This window comes from Neofelis nebulosa, chromosome 10, assembly GCF_028018385.1.
Source record: "Neofelis nebulosa isolate mNeoNeb1 chromosome 10, mNeoNeb1.pri, whole genome shotgun sequence".
Lineage (NCBI taxonomy): Eukaryota > Metazoa > Chordata > Mammalia > Carnivora > Felidae > Neofelis > Neofelis nebulosa.
Window position 1 is genome coordinate 44,429,053 of NC_080791.1, and position 21,836 is coordinate 44,450,888.

At 39.8% G+C, this 21,836-nt stretch overlaps 1 protein-coding gene across 4 annotated transcripts in view; it reads left to right on the plus strand.

Moving 5' to 3' along the window:
- The window catches only part of GRM5 (glutamate metabotropic receptor 5), a 532,631-nt gene that overhangs the window by 468,095 nt on the left and 42,700 nt on the right, over nt 1–21,836 (plus strand). For all 4 annotated transcript variants that reach the window (XM_058687529.1, XM_058687528.1, XM_058687531.1 and 1 more), the window contains exon 8: nt 5,817–6,756. In XM_058687529.1, the coding sequence (XP_058543512.1) occupies nt 5,817–6,756 (940 nt within the window). The remainder of the gene's footprint in view (nt 1–5,816; nt 6,757–21,836) is intronic.

Here is a 21,836-nt window from a genome sequence, read left to right on the forward strand (position 1 = left end):
TCAGTAACTTCCTTTCCTCCAAAAATATGGAGCTTGTTGGGGCACCTGGGTGGCTCAGGCAGTTAAGTGTCTGACTTCGGCTCAGGTCATGATCTCATGGTCTGTGAGTTTGAGCCCTGTGTTGGGCTCTGTGTTGGCAGCTCAGAGCCTGGAGCCTGTTTCAGAATCTGTGTCTCCCTCTCTCTCTGACCCTCCCCCGTTCATGCTCTGTCTCTCTCTGTCTCAAAAATAAATAATTATTTTTTTTAACTTAAAAAAATAATTTAAAAATAAAAATAAAAAATATATGGAGCTTGTTAAGGAGTTCCTCCCTAGCTTACTTATAGAATATCAGCAATCCATCCCAGGTTCTTTGACTCTTCATTCCTTCTGCATAAACAGACACCTGGAATGGGATTTGAAAAGGTAATAGTCTAGGAATTATTAACTACAGGAATATTAATCCTATAGGACTAATGCCCCCAAAAATAAGCATGTGTACTAGTTATTGCTAAGCAGTCATATTGTTTTTAAGTGTTCAGGAAATCAGTGGAGTATCCATTCTCCCACTAGAGGTATGGAAAGCACATTCCTGGAATCACAAGACGAATGTGGATAATACAGTTTTGGCAGTTCACTCTACCTTTAAAAAGAAAGCCTCTTGTATTTTCAATATATATCACTTCAAGCTATCCAAGGATAGATTATACTAGAGAACCACAGAATAAGAATCAAGCATGAAAGAGGAGGACAGTGAGAAGTAGATAGCTACTTAAATAGATGTTATCAGAAAATAGGTTTTGGTTTTCTAGTGTATTTATCATCTGCATTTCTAGAAAGGACTGCAATGTTGTGCATCCTCTATGAAACTCTAATATGCTTGCCAGGAGGGAAATTCATTGACATGATCAAGATTCTTTAATCTAAAACGTAACATATGCTAAATTGATTAAATTTATAGTAAAACAGATAGATAGATAGATAGATAGATAGATAGATAGATTCTTAGTTAAACTTTATATATCCTGCTAGTATGTAGTAACTGACCAGTACACTAAGACTACTTCCAGTAACTTACCATTATACAAAGAAGGAAAGAGAGACTTAAAAAAAAAATGGAAAAAATGCCTAGTAATTCTAAAAAGGAAATAAAGAAAGATTTAGGGAAAATAACAGGGCATTCAGATGTTTGTAAACCAGTGCACACAGAAGAGGTAGTAATCAATGAGAATTTTAATTTATCTCATAATAGAATTAGCATTATTCTGAGATTTGGAAGAATATGTTCCATGATAGGAATATAGCAATGGAAGGATACCACCTTGTTCAAATAAATACTGTAGATCTAACAGTAGTAAAAGGGGAAAGATATAAGAGAAAGATATATCCCCAGAAGAGATATCTGCAAACATGAAGCTCAAAGCTTTGTGTGATCCCCCTGTAAGGGTTTTTTAAAAAAGAAAACCTGAATTATATTGTTAGAGAAGGGTGTGGTGGGCCATCCAATTGACCACTTTACTTTGACTTCTGATACACTTCTTTCCTTTCAGCTGGTCTACCTTATGGCTTCCTGACATATGTTCTTCCTATGCCATTCCTTAATATTGGTGTTATGCCAGACTTCTAGGCTTTGGTCTCATCAATATCTGTGTGTTTCCTCATTAATTGCCTTTATTTCCGTGTCTCTTACTTCCACCTGTAAACAGATGATTCCTAAAGCTATAACTTCCACCCTGATATCTCTTATATACCTCTGCTTCTACCTACTCAGTAACTCATAGACATTTCAAACACAACATGTCCAAATTGGAACTAGATATCATCCTCATAAAATGTGACTATTTTCTTCCCGCAGCCCTCATCTTAGTTAATAGCATTGCTGTCAACTTGGTTAAAAGCCTCTCTCCTGACTCTTCTGTCTGCCTCATAATCTTTTTCAATGCTAGGTCTAAAATGTCTTTACCAGCCCAGTGTTTCCTTGAGTACAATGACTTAGTTTTTGCCCTATATCCCATGACTATCCTCTTGTGATATCCTTCTAACCAGTTTATTCACCTCCAACCTCCACCTATCATCCTGACCTATGGTTTTTCCTAATCTATCTTCCTCCACCCCTTATCCTGGCCCTGACACAATATAGTTTATGGAAAGTCGTAGGTAGGGTTAGGGTGATCACATCTTAGAATTATCATGTAAGACATTCACACACTGGATGAGAAATCACACACTGCATTAATAGTCTATGGTTGGGCTGCCAACCAAGGACCAACGATCAGTTGTATAATCATTGAGCTTGCTTATTCAAAATAAGATTCCTTTGTCTTATCCCAAATATACTGATTAAAAACCCCTAAGTTAGGCCCTTGAGTTGTATTTTTGTAGACTCTGCAAGTGATTGTGATGCACATCCGTTTTTGGAAACTCTAAGAACTTATCCAATTATAAGATTCAGTGATTATAACACTCTAATCAGAATCCAATTTTCTATTCTGAGAGAATAGTTACAAAAGTATTTTGTGCAATGGCAGCATCATTAAACTAAACATAAAGTCTTCTGAGTGGTTCACATTAAATGAAAAAAAACATGCATTTGAATGTATAAATCCTTGTAAATTTGTGAAAATATTCACACCACATTAGAGGCATGCCTTATGTACATTTCTTCCTATGTATGTATCTGATGGGGTTTTCTTTAGTTTCAGACATGATGTTAATGGGTTACATAGGAAGAGTTCAAGAATATGTTTGATGTAAAAATAGTGGTGAATGCTGTCACGGGAGAACATTTAGAATTACGGTGCTAATTATATCTATACAAAAGCAATTAAGATTTAGCAGAGCAGCAGAAAAAAGTAATAAATATTTATACATTTTTTTTCAGTTCATTATCTTTAGCTAATGAAAGGATTCCCACTTCACATACCACATAACATGCTTCCTATACCAGTAAGTTACTGTGGACATTAATAGCTCATGACCTAGGAGGAGAAACAGGACCCTTTAGAATTAACTACAGTAGATAATAAATTTCATTGTAATATATGTGTTCTAAACAAACAATTATGGAAAAATAAGGGGAGGAGTGATTAATACCTATTTTTCTGTTGTAAAGTAGTCTCTGCAAGGAACAAATCTATATAAGTATGAAACTAAACCCCATTGTATACTAAAGCCTCAAATATTGAATCCCAACATATAATCAGTATATGTAAACATAGATGCCTAAAAATAAGGATTCAGGTATGTTCATTAGCAATGAGATATGTGTTTATTTATAATTAATGACATTATGCAAAATAATTATATTTAGTCTAGGCCATCTACATTTTTTAAGTTAAAAGCACTTTGTTTCAATATTAATCAAGTTTTTAAAATAAGAATGCATTTTTCCATAGAAACAATTTTGTAAATTGTGCTGAAAATTCTATGCTAACTCACAGATTCTATTAAACCCATAATGAATTGGGATGCCTGGGTGGCTCAGTCTGTTAAGCCTCCGACTTTGGCTCAGGTCATGATCTCACTGTCTGTGAGCTTGAGCCCTGCATTGGACTCTGTGCTGTCAGCTCAGAGCCTGGAGCCTGCTTCGGATTCTGTGCCTCCCTCTCTCTCTGCCCCTCCCCTGCTCAAGCGCTTGCTCTCTCTCTCTCTCTCTCTCTCTCTCTCAAAAAATAAAGATTAAAAAAATTAAAAATAAATAAACCCCATAATGAATTTAACAATAATATTAATGGTACTGTTTGAAATCTGAGATCTTGGAGAAAGAGAAAGGCAAGGCAGAAATAAGGGACAGAGAATGTTTCCTTTTTACAAGAGCTGCTTTTAGGCGTATTTTGAAAGAACCAAATGCTTCTTTACTACCAGTACTTATTGTCATCTCTCGTACCTCCTAATAACCATTAGTATTCAAAACCACTTACTACAACACCCTTGATCATGGGTAATGGGAATTTAATAGAAAAATCTTACACCTATATCAATTAGGATTTGGGTTGGCTGCATATATCAGGGGGAAAAAGTAGCTTAAACAAGATAAATGTGATATACATAGTCTAGATCTAGTCAAGGGTTCCATAGTTAACAGGAATTCAGGCTCCCTCTATTTTTTTCTCTTCCAAAACTCAGAACACATTTTCTGTCCTTAGTTACCTTATATTCCAAGGTAACTGCTGGAGCTCTAGCCACCATGTTTATATTCCAGGCAGGAGAAGGAGAAAGCCAGAAAGGGCAAAAAGGGTACTCTCCAAGATGAGTCACGTTCCTTTAAGGAGTTCCTAGCTTACATCTCTCTGGGTAAAACACCATCACATAGCACATCGGACTACAAAGGTTGCTGGAAAATGTAGTGTTTTAGCTGCACCCTTTACTACCCCCAACTGAAACTGGAGATATGTTGCTGAGAATAAAGGGGAGAATGGATATTTGTTGGCAAGTAGTAAAATATTCCTCAAATATCCAATGCTCCAGATTGTTTAATTCCGTTCCTACTCGCTCAAGATAGTTTCTTTATTTTTATGTTTCTATTAAATGTAACACATGCTACTTCACACACACACACACACACACACACACACACACACACACAGAAATGTGGCTAAAGCAGTGGTTCTCATCTTTGGCTGCACATTTAGAAGCACTTAAAGTGTCTTTTAAAATTCCTGATACTCAGACCAATTAAATTAGAAACTTAACACTGAGACCCAGGCCACAGTATTTTTAAAAAATGTCTCCAGGTGATTCCAGTGTGTAGCCCAGTTTGAGGACCACAGTCCTAAATAAAGAAATGTGAAAAGAAGGTGCATAACCTAAATGATGCCAAGTTTTGTCACTTTTTTCTGATGTGTAATGAAGTGATATAAAAACCTGCAAGCCATGAGTCGAAAATAATTTTAGGAGTATTGGCACTTCCCACACAGGCCAATTTTTTGTCTCTGGGGTCATTTTTCCTCTCCTGCCTCCCTCTTTTCTTTTAAAGTGTCTTCTCTTGATAACACTGGAACTATAGAGTTCTCTGAAAATCCTAACTGTTCTATACAGTGGATTCAAGGACAGCATAGATGGATCCAATGATCACCATCCTTGATGTCTTGACCTCTCACGTAGCTCCACATCCATTTAAACTCTCTATATTGCCTCAAATAATTTTCAAATCTGTCCACACTTTTATCTCATTCCAAATCCACACAGCAACCAAAGGAATATTTAAAACAGGTCTGACCATGCCATTCCTCTCCTGTACATAGATCCCTCCCATGACTTCCTATTACTCTAGGACTCTCTGCACTGCAAGATCCCTTGCTGCCTACCTCCCAGCCTTATCTAGGCCACCCATTACACTTGGTAGGTGGCCTCTTTTTGTGCCTCCAATGCCCCCTAGCTCTTTCCTTACAATTAATCTCTGTGTGCCAAACCTACTGAATCCCCAAACTCAGCCAAACCAACACTTCCATTTGCTAATTCCTGTTGAAGGAGGCTTTTATTGCTTACACAGTGTCAGGAACCATGCTGTGCTTCTTAATGGCCTTTATCACAGTTGTAAGTAATTATTTAGAAGCACTCCCTCCCCAATTATTTTTTATGAGAGCAAAGAACATATTCTTCACCATTTTGTTTTCAGAACCGAGAACAGCTCCTATCCCAGAGTCTGTGTTTAATACTATAAAGATAAATATTTTATGAATGAATATATGAAAAAATGAGTACTATAGGAGACTGAGATTAGAAGGGCAGATTGTAGTCAAAGTGGGTCATTGGCTGCTGCTTGTAACTTAGGCACAAGTGACCCAAGTAAATGTTTCTTCCTTTTTTTTTTCCAATATGTGTCTGTGTCTCTGCAGGTTGTGATCTGATCCCAGTACAGTATCTTCGCTGGGGCGACCCTGAACCCATTGCCGCTGTTGTGTTTGCCTGCCTCGGCCTGCTGGCCACCCTATTTGTTACTGCAGTCTTCATCATTTACCGTGATACTCCAGTAGTCAAGTCCTCCAGCAGGGAACTCTGCTACATTATCCTTGCTGGCATCTGCCTGGGTTACTTATGTACCTTCTGCCTCATTGCAAAGCCCAAACAGATTTATTGCTACCTTCAGAGAATTGGTATTGGTCTTTCTCCAGCCATGAGCTACTCAGCCCTCGTAACCAAGACCAATCGTATTGCAAGGATCCTGGCTGGCAGCAAGAAGAAGATCTGTACCAAAAAGCCCAGGTTCATGAGTGCCTGTGCCCAGCTAGTGATTGCTTTCATCCTCATATGCATTCAGTTGGGCATCATCGTTGCCCTCTTTATAATGGAGCCTCCTGATATAATGCACGACTACCCAAGCATTCGTGAAGTCTACCTGATTTGTAATACCACCAACCTAGGAGTTGTCACTCCTCTTGGATACAATGGTTTGCTGATTTTGAGCTGTACCTTCTATGCTTTCAAGACCAGAAACGTTCCAGCTAACTTCAATGAGGCCAAGTACATCGCCTTCACCATGTACACCACCTGCATCATATGGCTGGCCTTTGTGCCAATCTACTTTGGCAGCAACTACAAAATCATCACCATGTGTTTTTCAGTCAGCCTCAGTGCCACAGTGGCGCTGGGCTGCATGTTTGTGCCAAAAGTGTACATCATCCTGGCCAAACCGGAGAGAAACGTGCGCAGCGCCTTCACCACATCTACCGTGGTGCGCATGCATGTGGGGGATGGCAAGTCATCCTCAGCAGCCAGCAGGTCCAGCAGCCTAGTCAACCTGTGGAAGAGGAGGGGCTCCTCTGGGGAAACCCTAAGGTAAAGGTTGTGGGGGGGAGGTGTGGGGCACTGGTCCCTGTAGCTGAAGCAGTGACATTTGCTTCCTGGGTCTTTTAAGTGTAAAATATCTGAGTGAATGAAAACTGTGGGAGGCAGGGTGCTGGGAAAGGGGCCTTGGCCTTCTCATTGAATGGTTTTCATGGGGTTAATTGGATGTAGAGCCAGTTACTTATGCCAAAGCCAGAAACAGAGAAGTTGAGATAAAGAACAAAAGCAGAGTTTCGGCAAAAGAGAAGTGAGGTCCAAAGGGACAGGGAGAGCACGGTTAAGTCATTAAGCCAAGGAAAGGATCTCCAGGTCCGGAGGGTACAGAGGAACATAGTGGACCAAATTCTAGTTCTCAGAACACAGTAGAGAATTTATTGTTAACAAAGATCAATGCTGAGCACAGGGTGCCAAGAACCTCACACACCTGACTGCGTTATGTGCCTGAACCTTTTCCAAGCTCAGCAGAGTCCTTGACTGTTCATCCCATAGAGGCATGTGAATGTAGAATTTATATTTTAGTTCTTAATGGGCAATTTGAACTCTTAGGGAAATGTCTAAGAATCTGAAAGGGTCAAAACAAAGGGACTTTGCATATAATCTTCCTAAACAACTAGCCAGTTTCCCATTGTGGCCCACAGTCCCACCCCATCCTTCATGCTCAGTATCCCAGGTAGTAGTTATTGGTCACCTCTTATCTGCAAATAAGCCAACAGCCAATGATTTACCCCCATGTGAGGCACTTCTCTAAGTGATAAATGACACCTATAGCACTTCAAAAGGCAATGAGATCATCGTTTTTTTTAGCCAATTAAGATCTGTATCTTTAATAAACATCTGCAGAATACTAGCAGCATAGATTACTATATTCCATGTTGTCCCAGAGAAGTGTGGTTCCTTAAAGTCTGTTTAAGTATGACAGACTCTTAAGAACTGAAAGTGTAACCTATCATCCCATAGAGCTGCTCAGATTCACACCAGTGGTAAGCCTGGCTAGTAATCACTTGCTCCTTCCCTGCTTCTCTGAGGAAGGGGAGACAGTGGCCTCTGTGCACAGCTGATATGAAATTAGTTCAACTAATAACTTCCCAGTATGGGGGCAAAGAGATCAGTGGCTTGGGAACAAATTTGGAGGTATTAAAAAGGCTACATAGGGTGTTACTGGGAATAAGGACTTCCTCCATTTAAGAAGGGCATATCAGTCAGAAGAGCTAGTCAGAACATTATCTGCTCACTCTACAGAGATTTGACAATTTTCCTAAAATCTAGATAAATAAGTGGAAGACAAACCACTTACAAGTGGAAGATAAATAGCTAAATATTATTGCTTGAACAGTTCTCTTATACTATCATTTAGCCTGCATGGAAAGTCCCACCTTGCCATCAGCCCTAATTCTTCAAAGCCTGAATAATGGTGATGATAAAGATACCATGTCTTCTGAGGATTGAAAAGCACTCAGAATACTTAATCACATAGCTTAATTCATTTGCATTATTAACTTCTATCCTTGCCTCTTTTATTTTTTTTTCCTAATTCTTGTATGCCTCTCATTGCTTTCCATGTACATTGTTCAAGGTATTTAACTAAATTGTAAATCTTGGGGAAAACAACAGTGTCTTCTCCTACTTCAATAAATTGTGACAATATCATGGTCTGTCCACAGAAGGCCCTTCATATATTTAACTTGCCAGAATATTTTCCATCTGCTTTCTTAACTCCTCCCTCCCTAAAATATTCTTTTTCTGAAACTTCTGCAAGATCAGCCTTTTATTTTGTCTAAGAAAATGTATTATATATTTTTTTTAATTTTTTAACATTTATTTATTTTTGAGAGAGAGAGAGACAGAGTGTGAATGGAGGAGGGACAGAGAGAGGAGACACAGAATCTGAAGCAGGCTCCAGGCTCTAAGTTGTCAGCAGAGAGCCCGATGCAGGGTTCGAACTCACGAACCGTGAGATCATGATGTGAGCTGAAGTCGGACACTTAATCACCTGAGCCACCCTGGCGCCCCGAGAAAATGTATTTTTCAAACTTCAATTTTACCAGCCTTTGTTTAAACTCTTTCTTCAAGCAATATGTACATTGTTCAAGGTACCTTCCAAGGCACCTTCCAAGGCATCCTGTGCCTTCCAAGGCATCCTGATAGGTAAAAAAAAAAAAAAAAAAAAACAGGTTGCCAGAGGGATAGAATTGTGAGCTTGTGCCTAAGCACCCCAAAAACTCACTAGGGCAGGCTCCCTTAGACAGTGTGGAGCAGTGGTGAAGAACATGGTTTTGTAGCCAGTTTCTCCTGAGTCTGAATACTGGCACTGCCATTTCTTCTGTCTGAGGCTTAGTTTCATCATCTGCCACGTTAAGATCATATCATCTACCTCAGAGGATTGTAAAAGAGTGAAAGAAATAATATATGTGTAAAGGCCAGGTACACAGTAGATATTTCAATGAACATATCAGAGTACAGAGCTAGGCAGCTCTGGGATTGAACATTGGCAGCATCGCCTACCAGCTGTGGGACCATAAGCAAATCAGTTAACCTCTCTATGCCTTAATTTCCTTCTCTGATGAATGAAGATAGTGAAATACAGACTTCACACAGTGGTTGTGAGACTAAACGAGTAAATACATGTAAAGTGTATACCATGCAGGAAGCACTTCTTAAGTGTTTGTTTGCTATTAATTTTAACTACGTTAACAATTGTCAGTCTTCTTCCACACCTGAAAACTTCTGTGTCAGGTATGCAAACAAGATGATCCTAATAACGAAGAGAGCATCATAAAAGGCAGTATAGATCTATAGACACATTAATTACACAGCCTGAGCTTCCAGAGTATCTCCATTTTTACATGGTCTAGTTCCTTGCCAGATTGTAGAGGATACCGTTCATCCTAATTTAAGCAGAATAAGCTCCTTGGGAGTGAGAGCCTTCTCTATCTTGTCACTGCTGTGCCTCCAGTGCCTGGAAGTCCCAAGAAGGGTGCTTGACACATAGAAGACACTAAATAATCTTTGGTATATTTAGTGAGCAAATAAATTTGGCAAGGTAGTAATGCATCCCCTGTACTACTATCCCCTGGTGGTTCCAGCACCTTTTATAACATTAAGTCTACTGTGATCTGTATTATAAATATCTCCTGCACTCCTGTGGTCCTCAGTTTCTGCTCAAGAATCAGGTCATTAATCCCATCCACTGATCTGATGCATTGCTATAATTCTTTAAACTCTACATACGTCTAGTAACATTAGGTTACATTTTCAACTATTTTCTTTATACTTCAGTTAATAAGGGGCAACATAAATAACAAAATTCACTAATAGTGCCAATAGAAAACAGAAATTCTCGAGATTTGTGGCAGTATTTTAACTTGTGCTCATTACATGGCCATGTAGTCCTTGATGATTGGATTTTGCATTCAGCATTATTTGAGTACGAAAACATCAAAGAGAATAAGGAGGGACCTTTGGCAATTGTTGGGTTTTCTGCACGCAGTCTTGTCAAATGCTGGTCTGTATGATTACAGCTGAGACAGGCTATAGTCTGATTATATAGTGACTTCTTTTTTGCCCTTAACCAGCACGCTCAGACTGGAACCTGCTTTTGATAGAAGAAAGGCCAGAAAAAACTATAATACCCTTGCATCACACAATCCCCTAACTGTCCCCTTCTTTTAAGCTATAACCCTAAAAAATAAATTAGATCCAAACTAAAATGATTTTCCTCTGTGTTTCCCATGAGCTCTCATATGCAGTATTTCATCTCTGTTATCCAACACCAAGATGTTTAGAATCTTAATATAGTATTTATCACATTGTAAGACATAACTGGTTATGTATGCATTTATCTTCCCTTTTATTTTATAAAGGCCAGTATGTATAACATTATCTACCTCTAGGGCTTAAATAATGGGGAAACAAGTGAACTCAGAGCTTCTAGTATTTTCACATTTTATTCTAAATTACTTCATTAGTTGGGCTTCTCAGACTTGAATTCTGTAATATGCCAATAAACCTATCTATTGGGATCTATGGTGGGCTTAAGTAGTTAACTTAACTCTCTGACTGTAGGTCTCTGGGGAAAAGCAGCTGCTATGCAGGACCCAGCCTGGTTCTGCTTTCTTACATCTGTTACATGGAGAAGTGGGCTCCTAGAAACCCAGAGTGGGTCTGGGCCCTGTTTGAAAAGGCTTATGCATATCCCTTCCATATCTGATGGCAGAAAGCTAGGGCTCTATTTTGAAGATGGCACTAATTTCATACTCTAGAGTGAAAATAATACCTCCCGAGATTACAGTGACTGTGTTTCCAAAAGTTAGGACACACTCTTGGAGCAGTAGATGTAGGAGAGTAGATGCAAATATGGAAAGCTAGTTTATAGTTCTGGCTTTGGAGCCACACCTGGAATGAAATCTAGCTGTGTGAATTTGAACAAGGTATGCCAGTCTGTCTCCTTAGCTGTAAAATGGTAGATAACAATCCCTGTTGTGAGAGTAAATGAAATGATGAGTGTTAAATGCTTAGCTATTAGTGCGTTAAAAGCATTCAATAAGTGGTAAACTTTTTAGAAATGTGTTCAGCTGCAAGTAAGAGAAAGCCTGATTTTGAGAGACTTACAGGATTTGTATGGGTTTTGCTTTCCTCACGTTACAAGAATACGTAGACAGACAGCTCCTGGTGTTCCTCCAGTGCTCTCAGTGGTGTCAGAGCCGACATCTCTGCTGTTCCCCAAGCCTTTTACTAATGGTTCCACAACAGTCCCATGCATTGCATCCTTTTATTAGGGAAAACAACAGTCTTCTCAGAATCCCATAACAACTGCCTTTATGTCTCATTGGCCAAACTGTCTCATGTAGCTACCCCTGGCTGCAAGAGAGTAGAAAAAAGCTTGCATTGAGCTTTTACACCTTCTATAATGGAAATGGAGAGGGAGGAGGGAAATGGAGAAAGAGAAGCAAGTCAAGTGTTTGTGGGATAAGCCCATGAATAGTGTCTACCATGGAAAGTGGTAGTACCTAGCAGTAGTAGTGGCAGTAGTAATGGCAGTAGAATTGTCTAGTGGTCACAAAATATTGAACGGAGAAGCAATAATCTTTCCCATTTTTCAAATGTGGAACTTGGGGTCCAGCATGGTTAGAATACTTGCCCACAGTCTTGTAAATAGTTAGTTATACAGCCATCTTAACTCAAGCCTTAGCTTGTTGGCGTTAGAACTCAGCATTCCCCAGAATGTATTCTTCAGAAAGCTAGTCTCACAAATTGTTCCACGAAAAACAAAAATTATTTGGTCAAACAAGTTTGAAAAAACTCTATTCTTTTAGAACCTTGTGACTTAGGGATAAACACTGAGAAGTTCTGCAGCATAGAAACCATTCATTTGTTAATTCTTTTCCATCACTTCCCAAGCTGGTTGAACACAAGACTATTTTTTTTCAAGTAATCTCTTAACATTCCAGAGAACCGGTAGCACAAAGGGGACTCACTATGGAAAATATCATCAGAGCCTAAGGGAAGACACGTTTCTAGGGGACCAAAGAGTAATTCATATCTTCAGTGAGAGGGGGACCAGAAAGAGCCAATTTCCACCTCTGGGCATGGAAAGAGAATCACTTTTGTTCTCTGAGCACCTAAGGGAAAAACAGAGCTAATTCTAACAGATCTAGCAGTTTTCTGGGAAGTTAAATAGGCTCACCCTAGAGTACCAAAAAGAAAAGCACCCAAGAGTCAGTCATTCAATTCACTGAAATAGCAAAGGGAGATTTTTATTTAAACGGGAGTGAGTCACTATAGATTTCTTTTTTTTATATAGAAACGTACTATTTATGCCATCAATGTATAGAGGTCCCTGTGATTAACATTTTGGTTCTAGACACTAATTCTCCAGCACGACATGGTGCAGCATCAAATCACTGTCAAGCGGATAATGCCATGCTTCCATTTAAGGCCTTCACTTCAGCTGCAAATTGACAAATGAACACAAAATCAGTTCTGACCTAAATAAAGCATTGAATTTGATGAGTCTAAACTTCTGGCTCTCCAAGATTCAGAATTTCCAGGGTCGTGGGGCTGAGTTTCTAAGATGCAGTGGGCATCTCATGGTTTCATTAACAGCAGAGGCCTGTAGCTCTAAATCATAAATTTTCTCAGAAGGTAAAACCCTCTCTGGGGATTCTACTAAGGTGGCAGAAACATTAGCATTGCCTCCACCTTAGTTTTAGAAACTATCATTTGCCACTTTTGTTTTAATTAACTAATTAACTCTGCTTTCATTAAGATTGTCATGAGAGCCCAGTTAGACTGTCTGCTAAAGCAACTGCTACCCTTTCACATGTATCGTCCAAATCATAATGTGCCTGGAAAATTAGTTCTCTTGGGTGAATTCCAGTATACCTGGACTATTATCCAAGATCTGATGATTTCCAATTGTTTAGATTTCATTAAGGAATTATTAGTCTGTATGAAGTGATTTTCGTGTGATCCTTTCTCTTTAGAATCATCTGCTCTTTCCTTCCATCTTACTAGGGGTTTTTTACCATCCAGGTCCCAGCCTATCAGATTAAACTATCTCACAGATTTCTCCTCATCTGGACTCTCAGAACATTTAGCACACATTCGTCAAACTTTTTTGTTTATTATTCATTCACAAACAGAAGTGAGCACTGTCAGGCACTGGTAGGCCATGGAGAGTTGGGGGTTGTCTTGTATATATATACAATATTTTCACAACTATCTAATGCTGTTTTAAGAGTATTTATAACTTCCTCAGTGCCTAGCCTAGTACCTGACATAGGAGTGCTCAGTGATGGATTCTGAATCTGGTAGAGAACAGCTTTCAGGGCTCACACTGCCATTACAGGGAGCAGAACCACTCACTGTGGACTTGATTGCCCAGATTTTATCTGATAATGCTTTGTTCTAAAAATATAAGAAAAAAATAGTTTTTGCCAAAAAGCAACCTTTTTGTTTTCAATCAAGCTTCCATTGAGTGCCAGCTCTGTGCCAAGCACTATTCTAGATTCTGGGGATACAAAGATAAGTAAAAAACAGTCTTTGAGGAGCTCTCAGCCTCCCAAACCTGCAAACAGGTTAAGTTCCATAAAGTGCTATACTGTTGTGATAGGAGTCCATGGGAGAACCGAGGGACCCAGAGACAGAAGCAGCAAATTCTACATGTCAAGAATTAGAAAAATCTCCCAAAGGAACCAGTTCAAACAATAGATACTATTTAAATGCTTTCTCCCTGGGGTGTCTGGGTGGCTCCCTTGGCTAAGCATCCAACTCTTGGTTTCTGCTCAAGTCATGAGCTCACCATTTGGTGGGTTCAAGCCCTGCGTCAGGCTCAACACTGACAGTGCAGACCCTGCTTGGGATTCTGTGTCTCCCTCTCTCTCTCTGCCTTCCCCCACTTGCGCTGTCTTTGTCTCTCTCAAAACAAATAAATAAATAAACAAACTTAAGTAAATGTTTTATCCCTGCTTAGATGTCCTCAGGGGTTCACCAGCTGGGAAAGGATAGAGCCAAACTTCCTTATGTGGTGGCAGGAAAGGCCCCTTGTGGTATGACCGCTCCCTCCTCCCCCACCCCTGGGCCAGCCTTGCACCTAGTCACTCCCTGCTTGGATTTCCATTCTGACCTATTCAGTTTTCTTGCTTTCAGGCCTATACCAACACAGCTAATTCATAATAAAACACACCTGTCCCATCACCCTCAAGTCTTACTCAGCTAACTCACACTCATCTTTGATACCGCTTTTACTGGAAAGCCTGTCCTGACCCTCTGAGACTACATTAGATCCCACTCTTCATGATCTAAATGAGTTGTGTGCTTCTCCTCTACAACATTCATCATCCTGTGTTATAATTACATGTTTAATTGTAAGACTCCCTTGTACACACACACACACACACACACACACACACACTATACTGTGAACTTACTAAGCAGAGGGTCCATGTCTTTTTTATTTTCTGTGCCATTAGTAACCAGCACAGTGCCAAGCACACAGCACTCAAAAATATTTGTAGAATAAATGGATAAATGGATGGATATATGAATAATGACATTTGAACTACACTGGCATTTGACAGAGAACATAAAGAAGGGCTGAAGATAGTGAATAATTATATTCATTGAGCACTTGTGATGAGCTACGTACTGCTCTAAACCCTTATATGTATTAATTCTTTTATTACTCAAAACAATCCTCATCTTACAGATGAGGCAACTGAGGTAAGCAGAGGCTAATTCTCTTGCTCAAATCCATAGAGTACATGGAGGAGGCAGGCCTGGAATAAAGACAGAATGGCTTCAGGGCCCACAAAGGTAACCATTAAATAATGGTTCTCCATTCCAGCTCTTCATTTTTTACAACCTGAACTGAGAAAAACTGGAATTGAATAGGTGTGAAATGTGACTTCCCCCCAAGAGTTTCCCTGAAAACTGCTCCTGTGGAACTTTATGGTGCTGTACTTTCTTGACATGGTCATGCTTCCAGCTGAGCCTGATCTGACTTGTATTTTATCAACTTTAATGGCTGCCTGACATCTTTTCTATTTAGTGGTGTTTTTTTTAAGTTTATTTATTTATTTATTTGAGAGAGAGAGAGAGAGAGAGAGAGAGACAGTGTGAATTGGGGATGGTCAGGGAGAGAAGGAGAGAGAATCCCAAGCAGGCTGCATGCTGACACTGCAGAGCCTGAAGCAGGGCTTGGATTCACGAAACCATGAGATGGTGACCTGAGCCGAAACCAAGAGTTGCACACTTAACTGACTGAGTCACCCAGGCGCCCCTAGTGGTGATTTTTAACTATCTGTATAGATTTTGTGAGAGAAAAATCTGACTGATTTGTTTTTACTATTTATAGTATTTATTATAATCATTAATATTACCATCTTATTATAACCAGGAATTTTGAGGATTTACTAATTTCCTGTATAATTTTTTGTTTGTTTTTTTGGTATGCCTAATCTCAAATAAAATCTCACAAAATAGGCATGGAATCCTAATGTTTCCACCCTGACCCCAGTCCATTTTAATTCCAATTAGTGTTTAAACACTGTACACTAAGTACATCACTGAATTCTAGGAATATAAAGATTAAGACACAAACCCTGCCCTTAGGAGCAGCTCATGGAGTAATGAGAAAGACCAAACCATAACCAAATCACTAATTTTGGGAATGTATGAAGTAGTAAAGGAGACTATACTCACGGAAGTCAGGCTCAAAAGGGCACTTTGCCCAATCTGCAGGTTTGCGGAAGGCTTCCTGGAAGGGTGATGCTTGCACTGAATCCCAAAGAATGAAAGATTAAGTGAACCAGGTGAAAATCATGGGGTACACAGTTTGGGGGAACAGATGAACAACAGCCCAGATGGATGACCCATCATGATGTGGTCAGGGAATTACAGCATATAAAGTGTGTGTGGGCAGGTGGCAGGAAATGGATTGGAGAGGCTTGTAGGGAAGGGGCTTAGCCTGATCAGAGGGCTGTGAGCTGGCCACCTTCCGGCTGTCTGAACTTCCTTTCAACAGCCTTTTCTGTTTACCATCCAAATTCCTCATACTCATGGCCACTTCTCAACACCAACGTGATGCCTCCCCAGCTATCGCCAACCAAAACTTACGTGTCCTCACCCTTCCTCTCCACTAGACAACAAATTCATTTGTGCTTTTACAGTAATGATCATTAGTGACCTGCTTCATCCTTTATGCAGTAAACACTTATTGAGCAACTACTTTATTACAGAGACTGTGCTAAGTACAAATACATGATCTCACAGGATCTTCACACAATATTTTATAACAGAAAGTGTTATCCCCATCCACATATAAGAAAAAAAAATAACTGAGGCATGAAGAAGTTAAGCAAGCTTTATTTAGTGCACAGTTAATAAGTAGTAAATTTGGGATTCAAACCCAGATCTATATGTTTCTATAGCCCTTTTTTATTTTAATATTGTTTTTTTGATGGATTCATTTTCCCAACCATGTATAATCCACTTTGTCATTGTTCTTGATAAATAAAGTCACTGTGAATATATTTCTGCCAAATAAAATATTAATATTTTGATTCTAATTTTTACTCCCAGAGAAATGACCCTAGAGGTGACTTTTTTTTTTTTTTTTTTTTTTTGGCATACAGGCAGATCAGTCAAGGCGACATCATGCAACAGGTAGCCTGTCAGTGTCTCTCATGTTATAACTTGGCATAAGTACTGTGGTATAGGAAGTGAGCCTTGACAGCAAAGATATGGATTCCAATCCTGGCTCTGCCATTTACAAGCTGGAACTTTAGACAAAGCACTTAATTCTCAGAGCCTCTGAACAATGAGGATGATAATACTCATCACGCTCTGTATTATGCACACAATGATCCTGTGATCCTGTGATCATTGTGCCCATAATACAGCATCTCTCCCATAGTCCAGGTTCATGTGATGTGAGTTTCCTTTTTCCTAATCATGGGGTCATCTCAGTTCATGTCCACCCAATATACAGCTCTGGTGACATAATATGAGGTTCCATGACATCATTCTTCAGGAAATTTACTGGAATGGAAATATCTGACTTTGGGAATCTGGCCTGAATTACTAGTAAATCACTGCTACATCCTGGGAGCCCACAATTCTCTAAATTTCCATTATATTATTAGGCAGTAGGTTACAAAGTTTGTGTTAGTGCTTTTTCAGAAGTCAGGCTTTCCTCAGAGTTTGAAGGTGATTTGTGTTAGCCATTTTTCTCATTCTCCTTGTGGTTTTCGCAGTGAATTTATATTTCTTCATAAAAAAATATTTTGACTTTTAATTTGGCCCAGATGAATCTATTTTACTTAATGTTTAGAAACTACATGATGAATCACTATGGTAAATTTTATACATAACATGATATGAAGCTCTGTTTGCTAAGGCAAGTGTGTGCTCATGTTCACTTACATTTAGCCAAAACAAAAAACAAAAAAACAAAACAACAACAACAACAAAGCAAAACAAATAAAACAACTGACTGGCTCGCTGCCTGGCCTTGTTCTCAGGCTTCACGACTGCACACTCAGGATAGCAGGAGCTGCCAGAGAACGTGACTCTCTCTCTGCTGAGTTAAAATGACATGGCCAAAATGCAAACTAATGACACTGTTTTCTCTAATTTGTTATTCATGTGGCTTTTTTAGTTGGGAAAAAAAAAAAGAAAGACCATGACTTGGTAAACAAACATAGATCTGTCACTGACCTTGCTCTTCCAAAACAAACAATAACTGAAAAACAAAGTTTGGTAAACTTAATGAATCTCCCAGAGAAGATAAAGATAATTATAATCAACATTTGTTAAGGAACTACTAGTCCTGTGTGAGACACTTTACCATGTGTATTATACATCAGTGTCTTATAGAATAAAGCTCTCCAACCCCAGAGTTTCTGAGGCAGTATGTCTTGGGTGGGGCCAGAGAGTTTGCATTTGTAACAAGCTCCCAGGTAATAATGATTAATATTGATGAATGAATGTGCTGGTGACATAGGGATCACAGATTGAGAACCACAGACTTAGATATTTTCATCTAACAACAACCATGTGAGTTAGATAATGTTATTATTATTCTCTGTTTTAAAAGTGAGAAAACTTTAAGTGCAGTGAGGTTAAGTGATTTGTCCACAATTGTACAGCTCTTAAGGGATGCAGGTGGGATTCAAACCCAAGTCTAAACACCCTAGCTTCTTCCACAGTAATTTGGCTGACAAGCTTTCAAAAGGATATATCAAGTGGGTAATTGTTCCTCCCTCCTGTTTGCCCCATATTAGGATTTTTGCTGTGTGGACTCAAACTCTAGGGCATTGCCTGCCCACCTGGGCATAAGAAACTAACACTGCTATTGCAAGAGGCTTGCTATTGGTTGGGTTATTAAGCATAATTTCCACTCTCTGCTCATAAATTCTACAGCAGTCTCAGAGAAGACTCTAGAATGTCCTCCCACCTTCTTCCCATATGACTGAAGGGCATACATTTTTGCCTCAGTGGAGCCAATGTCCAATCAGGAGATCAGCTGCCATTCCTCTACACTCAGGTCCAAACAAACAAGTGCATCAGTGCCAAATGGGAGGGCATGGTCAACTAATGGAGGGTGTGGGGAAAGGCCTTGGAATATACATTGACTAGTATTTCAGTGTTTGATCACCATATAATATTGCCATAAAAAGAAAAGCAAAAGCAAACCGGTGGAGCCACCTTCTTCAATTTTAAATGGAATGGGTAGAACAAGGAAGGTAATGGAGCAGTGTAATATCAACATGGATGTCCTCCATGGATGTCCTCTGTAGGAGGCAGACCAATAACCCTCAAACATGGTGACATTCCATTCCCTGGAATGTGTGAATATGTTACCTTACATGACAGAATGGACTTTATGGATGTGATTATGTTAAAGATCTTGAGACGAGATTATCCTGGATTATTCAGGTGGAACTAAGGTAACCACAGGGTTGCTATAAGAGGAAAGCAGGGGTATCAGAGCCAGAAAGAGATTTAAAGATGATACTCTGTAAGATCTGCAGCTCAACTAAGTGATACTATTCTAACCATAACACTCCTTAAAAGATACCTTGGCTCCGACAGAGAGAGAGGAGATACTGGTCTTCTCTACACAAAACTCTGGTGAGGTTCCATGACATTCCACAAGGTTTTACTCTGGTCATATGTATCACACATACACACACATGTACACATTCTAGCAGAAATCACTGAGGGCAAGAACAATTTCTTATTTATCCCTAGGGTGGCTCTGGGCAGAAGCTCAGTAAATTGCTACTGTGGTCATACAGGAGGTAAAAAGGAGATGGAGCTCTACTGATCCCTCCTACTTATGATCCCCAAAGGAGAAGAGGTCCCCACTGCCCTACGTTGACCATCTGTGTGATGTCCTGGTCATTTCACTCTGACCCCCACCGATGACTTGGTCAGAAGCTGAAGAGAGCAGTACCCACTTGACCCATTGGTGGGAGTCAGGCACACCAGAGAGTGGGTTCTGACTCAGGGAGACACATTATGACATTGAGGGAAAAAGGCACAGTAGGAGCATCTGAGGGAAATAAGAGGGAATTTGAGTTCAGAGTGAAGAGTGGATGCTTCTCTCAGGGACTATCCAGCCACAGGGTACAGCCAAGTGTGCAGCCCATTGCTGGAGAATGGACTGGGGCAGAAGTACACAATGTCTCCTCCATGCACAGAGCTAGTGCCTGCCAGGACAGCAAAATGAGAACCAAATGTTCTAGCCCAAATGGACCAGCAAGCACTTTTCCCTTTCATTGGTTAACCGATAAAAATATAAGGAAAAATTGATTTCAGCATCCACTCATATGAGAAGTCTAACTTTAGGACTTCTTTTAATCTAAAAGATGTTTGAAATTTTTGATGATACTTGAGAAAAACTGAGCAAATTGACTTCAGAGAGGAACTTACAAAGGCACATTAGCAGAATGCTAATGTGCTGAACTGGAGCTAAACAGATGCAGACTTCTGATGTCTTGCCTATCTTTTTCACCTTCAAACTCCAAATCCCTGCATCAAAGCACATGTTATCTAATTTCCCCTTGGACATTTCCAGAGGCTTTCATTTAATTGTATTCACAGTGCAGACACTGCTTTGAGACTGCATCTCCAGGGAGAAAAGTGCCAGACAGAGAGCAAGTCGAGAGCTGACAGGAGCAGACAGCCTTTAACTCCAGGGCATTTCTAACCAATCCTCAGTGGTGCCAGTGAAGAACCAGGCTCTATGTGTCAACTGTTTACAGACTCTCCCCTTCTTTCTTCTTTTCCTTGCCCCCACAGCCCTCAGGCCCACCCGGAGCAACAGGGTACTGGTCCCTCTTCTGGCCAGTAGGTGGCAGGCTGGGTTCTCTGGGCAGCTCCAGTGGGAGAGAGCATTTCGCCTGGCTTGTGCAACGATAGAGGACTGCCACTGTGGGCTTGTACAGAGAGCTTGATGCAAGCAGCTGGAGGCAAACTTTTGTAGGAGCAGTGCTAACAGCAGATGTGCTGATTCCCAGATGTACTGACTGAAGAATACTCCTAACACAAACTTGTTGGTTTTCTAGTCATCATTGGTGACACATTCCCATACCTATAAAAATGGTGTGACATATAAAAGCTGAAAAAAAAAAATCAGCATTGCTTCCTAGAATACTGATGCTAGATTTTAAAAACATGTATGTTATTGTCATACACTGTAGAGGTGCCTCACCTAAATATTTTCCTGCCACACACTTTGCCACCAGAAATGCCTTTCAAATTCAGTTGATCATGCTTCCAGTGTTTGTTCTTCTGGAATCAAACCAACTTTTATCAAGATCTTTGATTTATTGGGAATGCAACAAGTGCCCATGCATACTATTTAATGCAATTCATTTTTTTTTATTTTAATTCCAGTATAATCAATATACAGTGCTCTATTATTTTCAGGGGTACGATATAGTGATTCAACAATTCCATATAATATTCAGTACTCATTATGATAAGGGTACTGTCATCCTCTTCACCTATTTCACCCATCCCCCCACCCACCTCTGGTAACCATCCCTTTGCTCTCTATATAGTTAAGGGTCTGGGGTTTCTTGTTTATTTGCCTCTTTTTTCTTTGTTTTGTTTCTTAAATTCTACATATGACTGAAATCATATGGTGTTTGCCTTTCTGTGACTTATTTCACTTAGCATTATGCCTTTTAGATCCATCCATGTTGTTGCAAATGTGACTGAATATTCCATTGTGTGTATGTATATATATATATATATATATATATATATATATATATATGCCATCTCTCCTTTTTAAGTTTTTTTTTAATCTATTTATTTTGAGGAGAGAGAGAGTAGAGAGGGGCAGAGAGAGAGGGAGAGAGAGAGAGAGAGAGAGAGAGAGAGAGAGAGAGAATCCCAAGCAGGCCCCCCACTGTCAGTACAGAGCCTGATGTGGGGCTCAAACTCATGAACCTTGAGATCATGACCCGACCTGAAACCAGGAGTTGGCTGCTTAACTGACTGAGCCATCCAGGCACCCATATACCACCTCTTCTTTATCCATTCATCTATCCATGGAC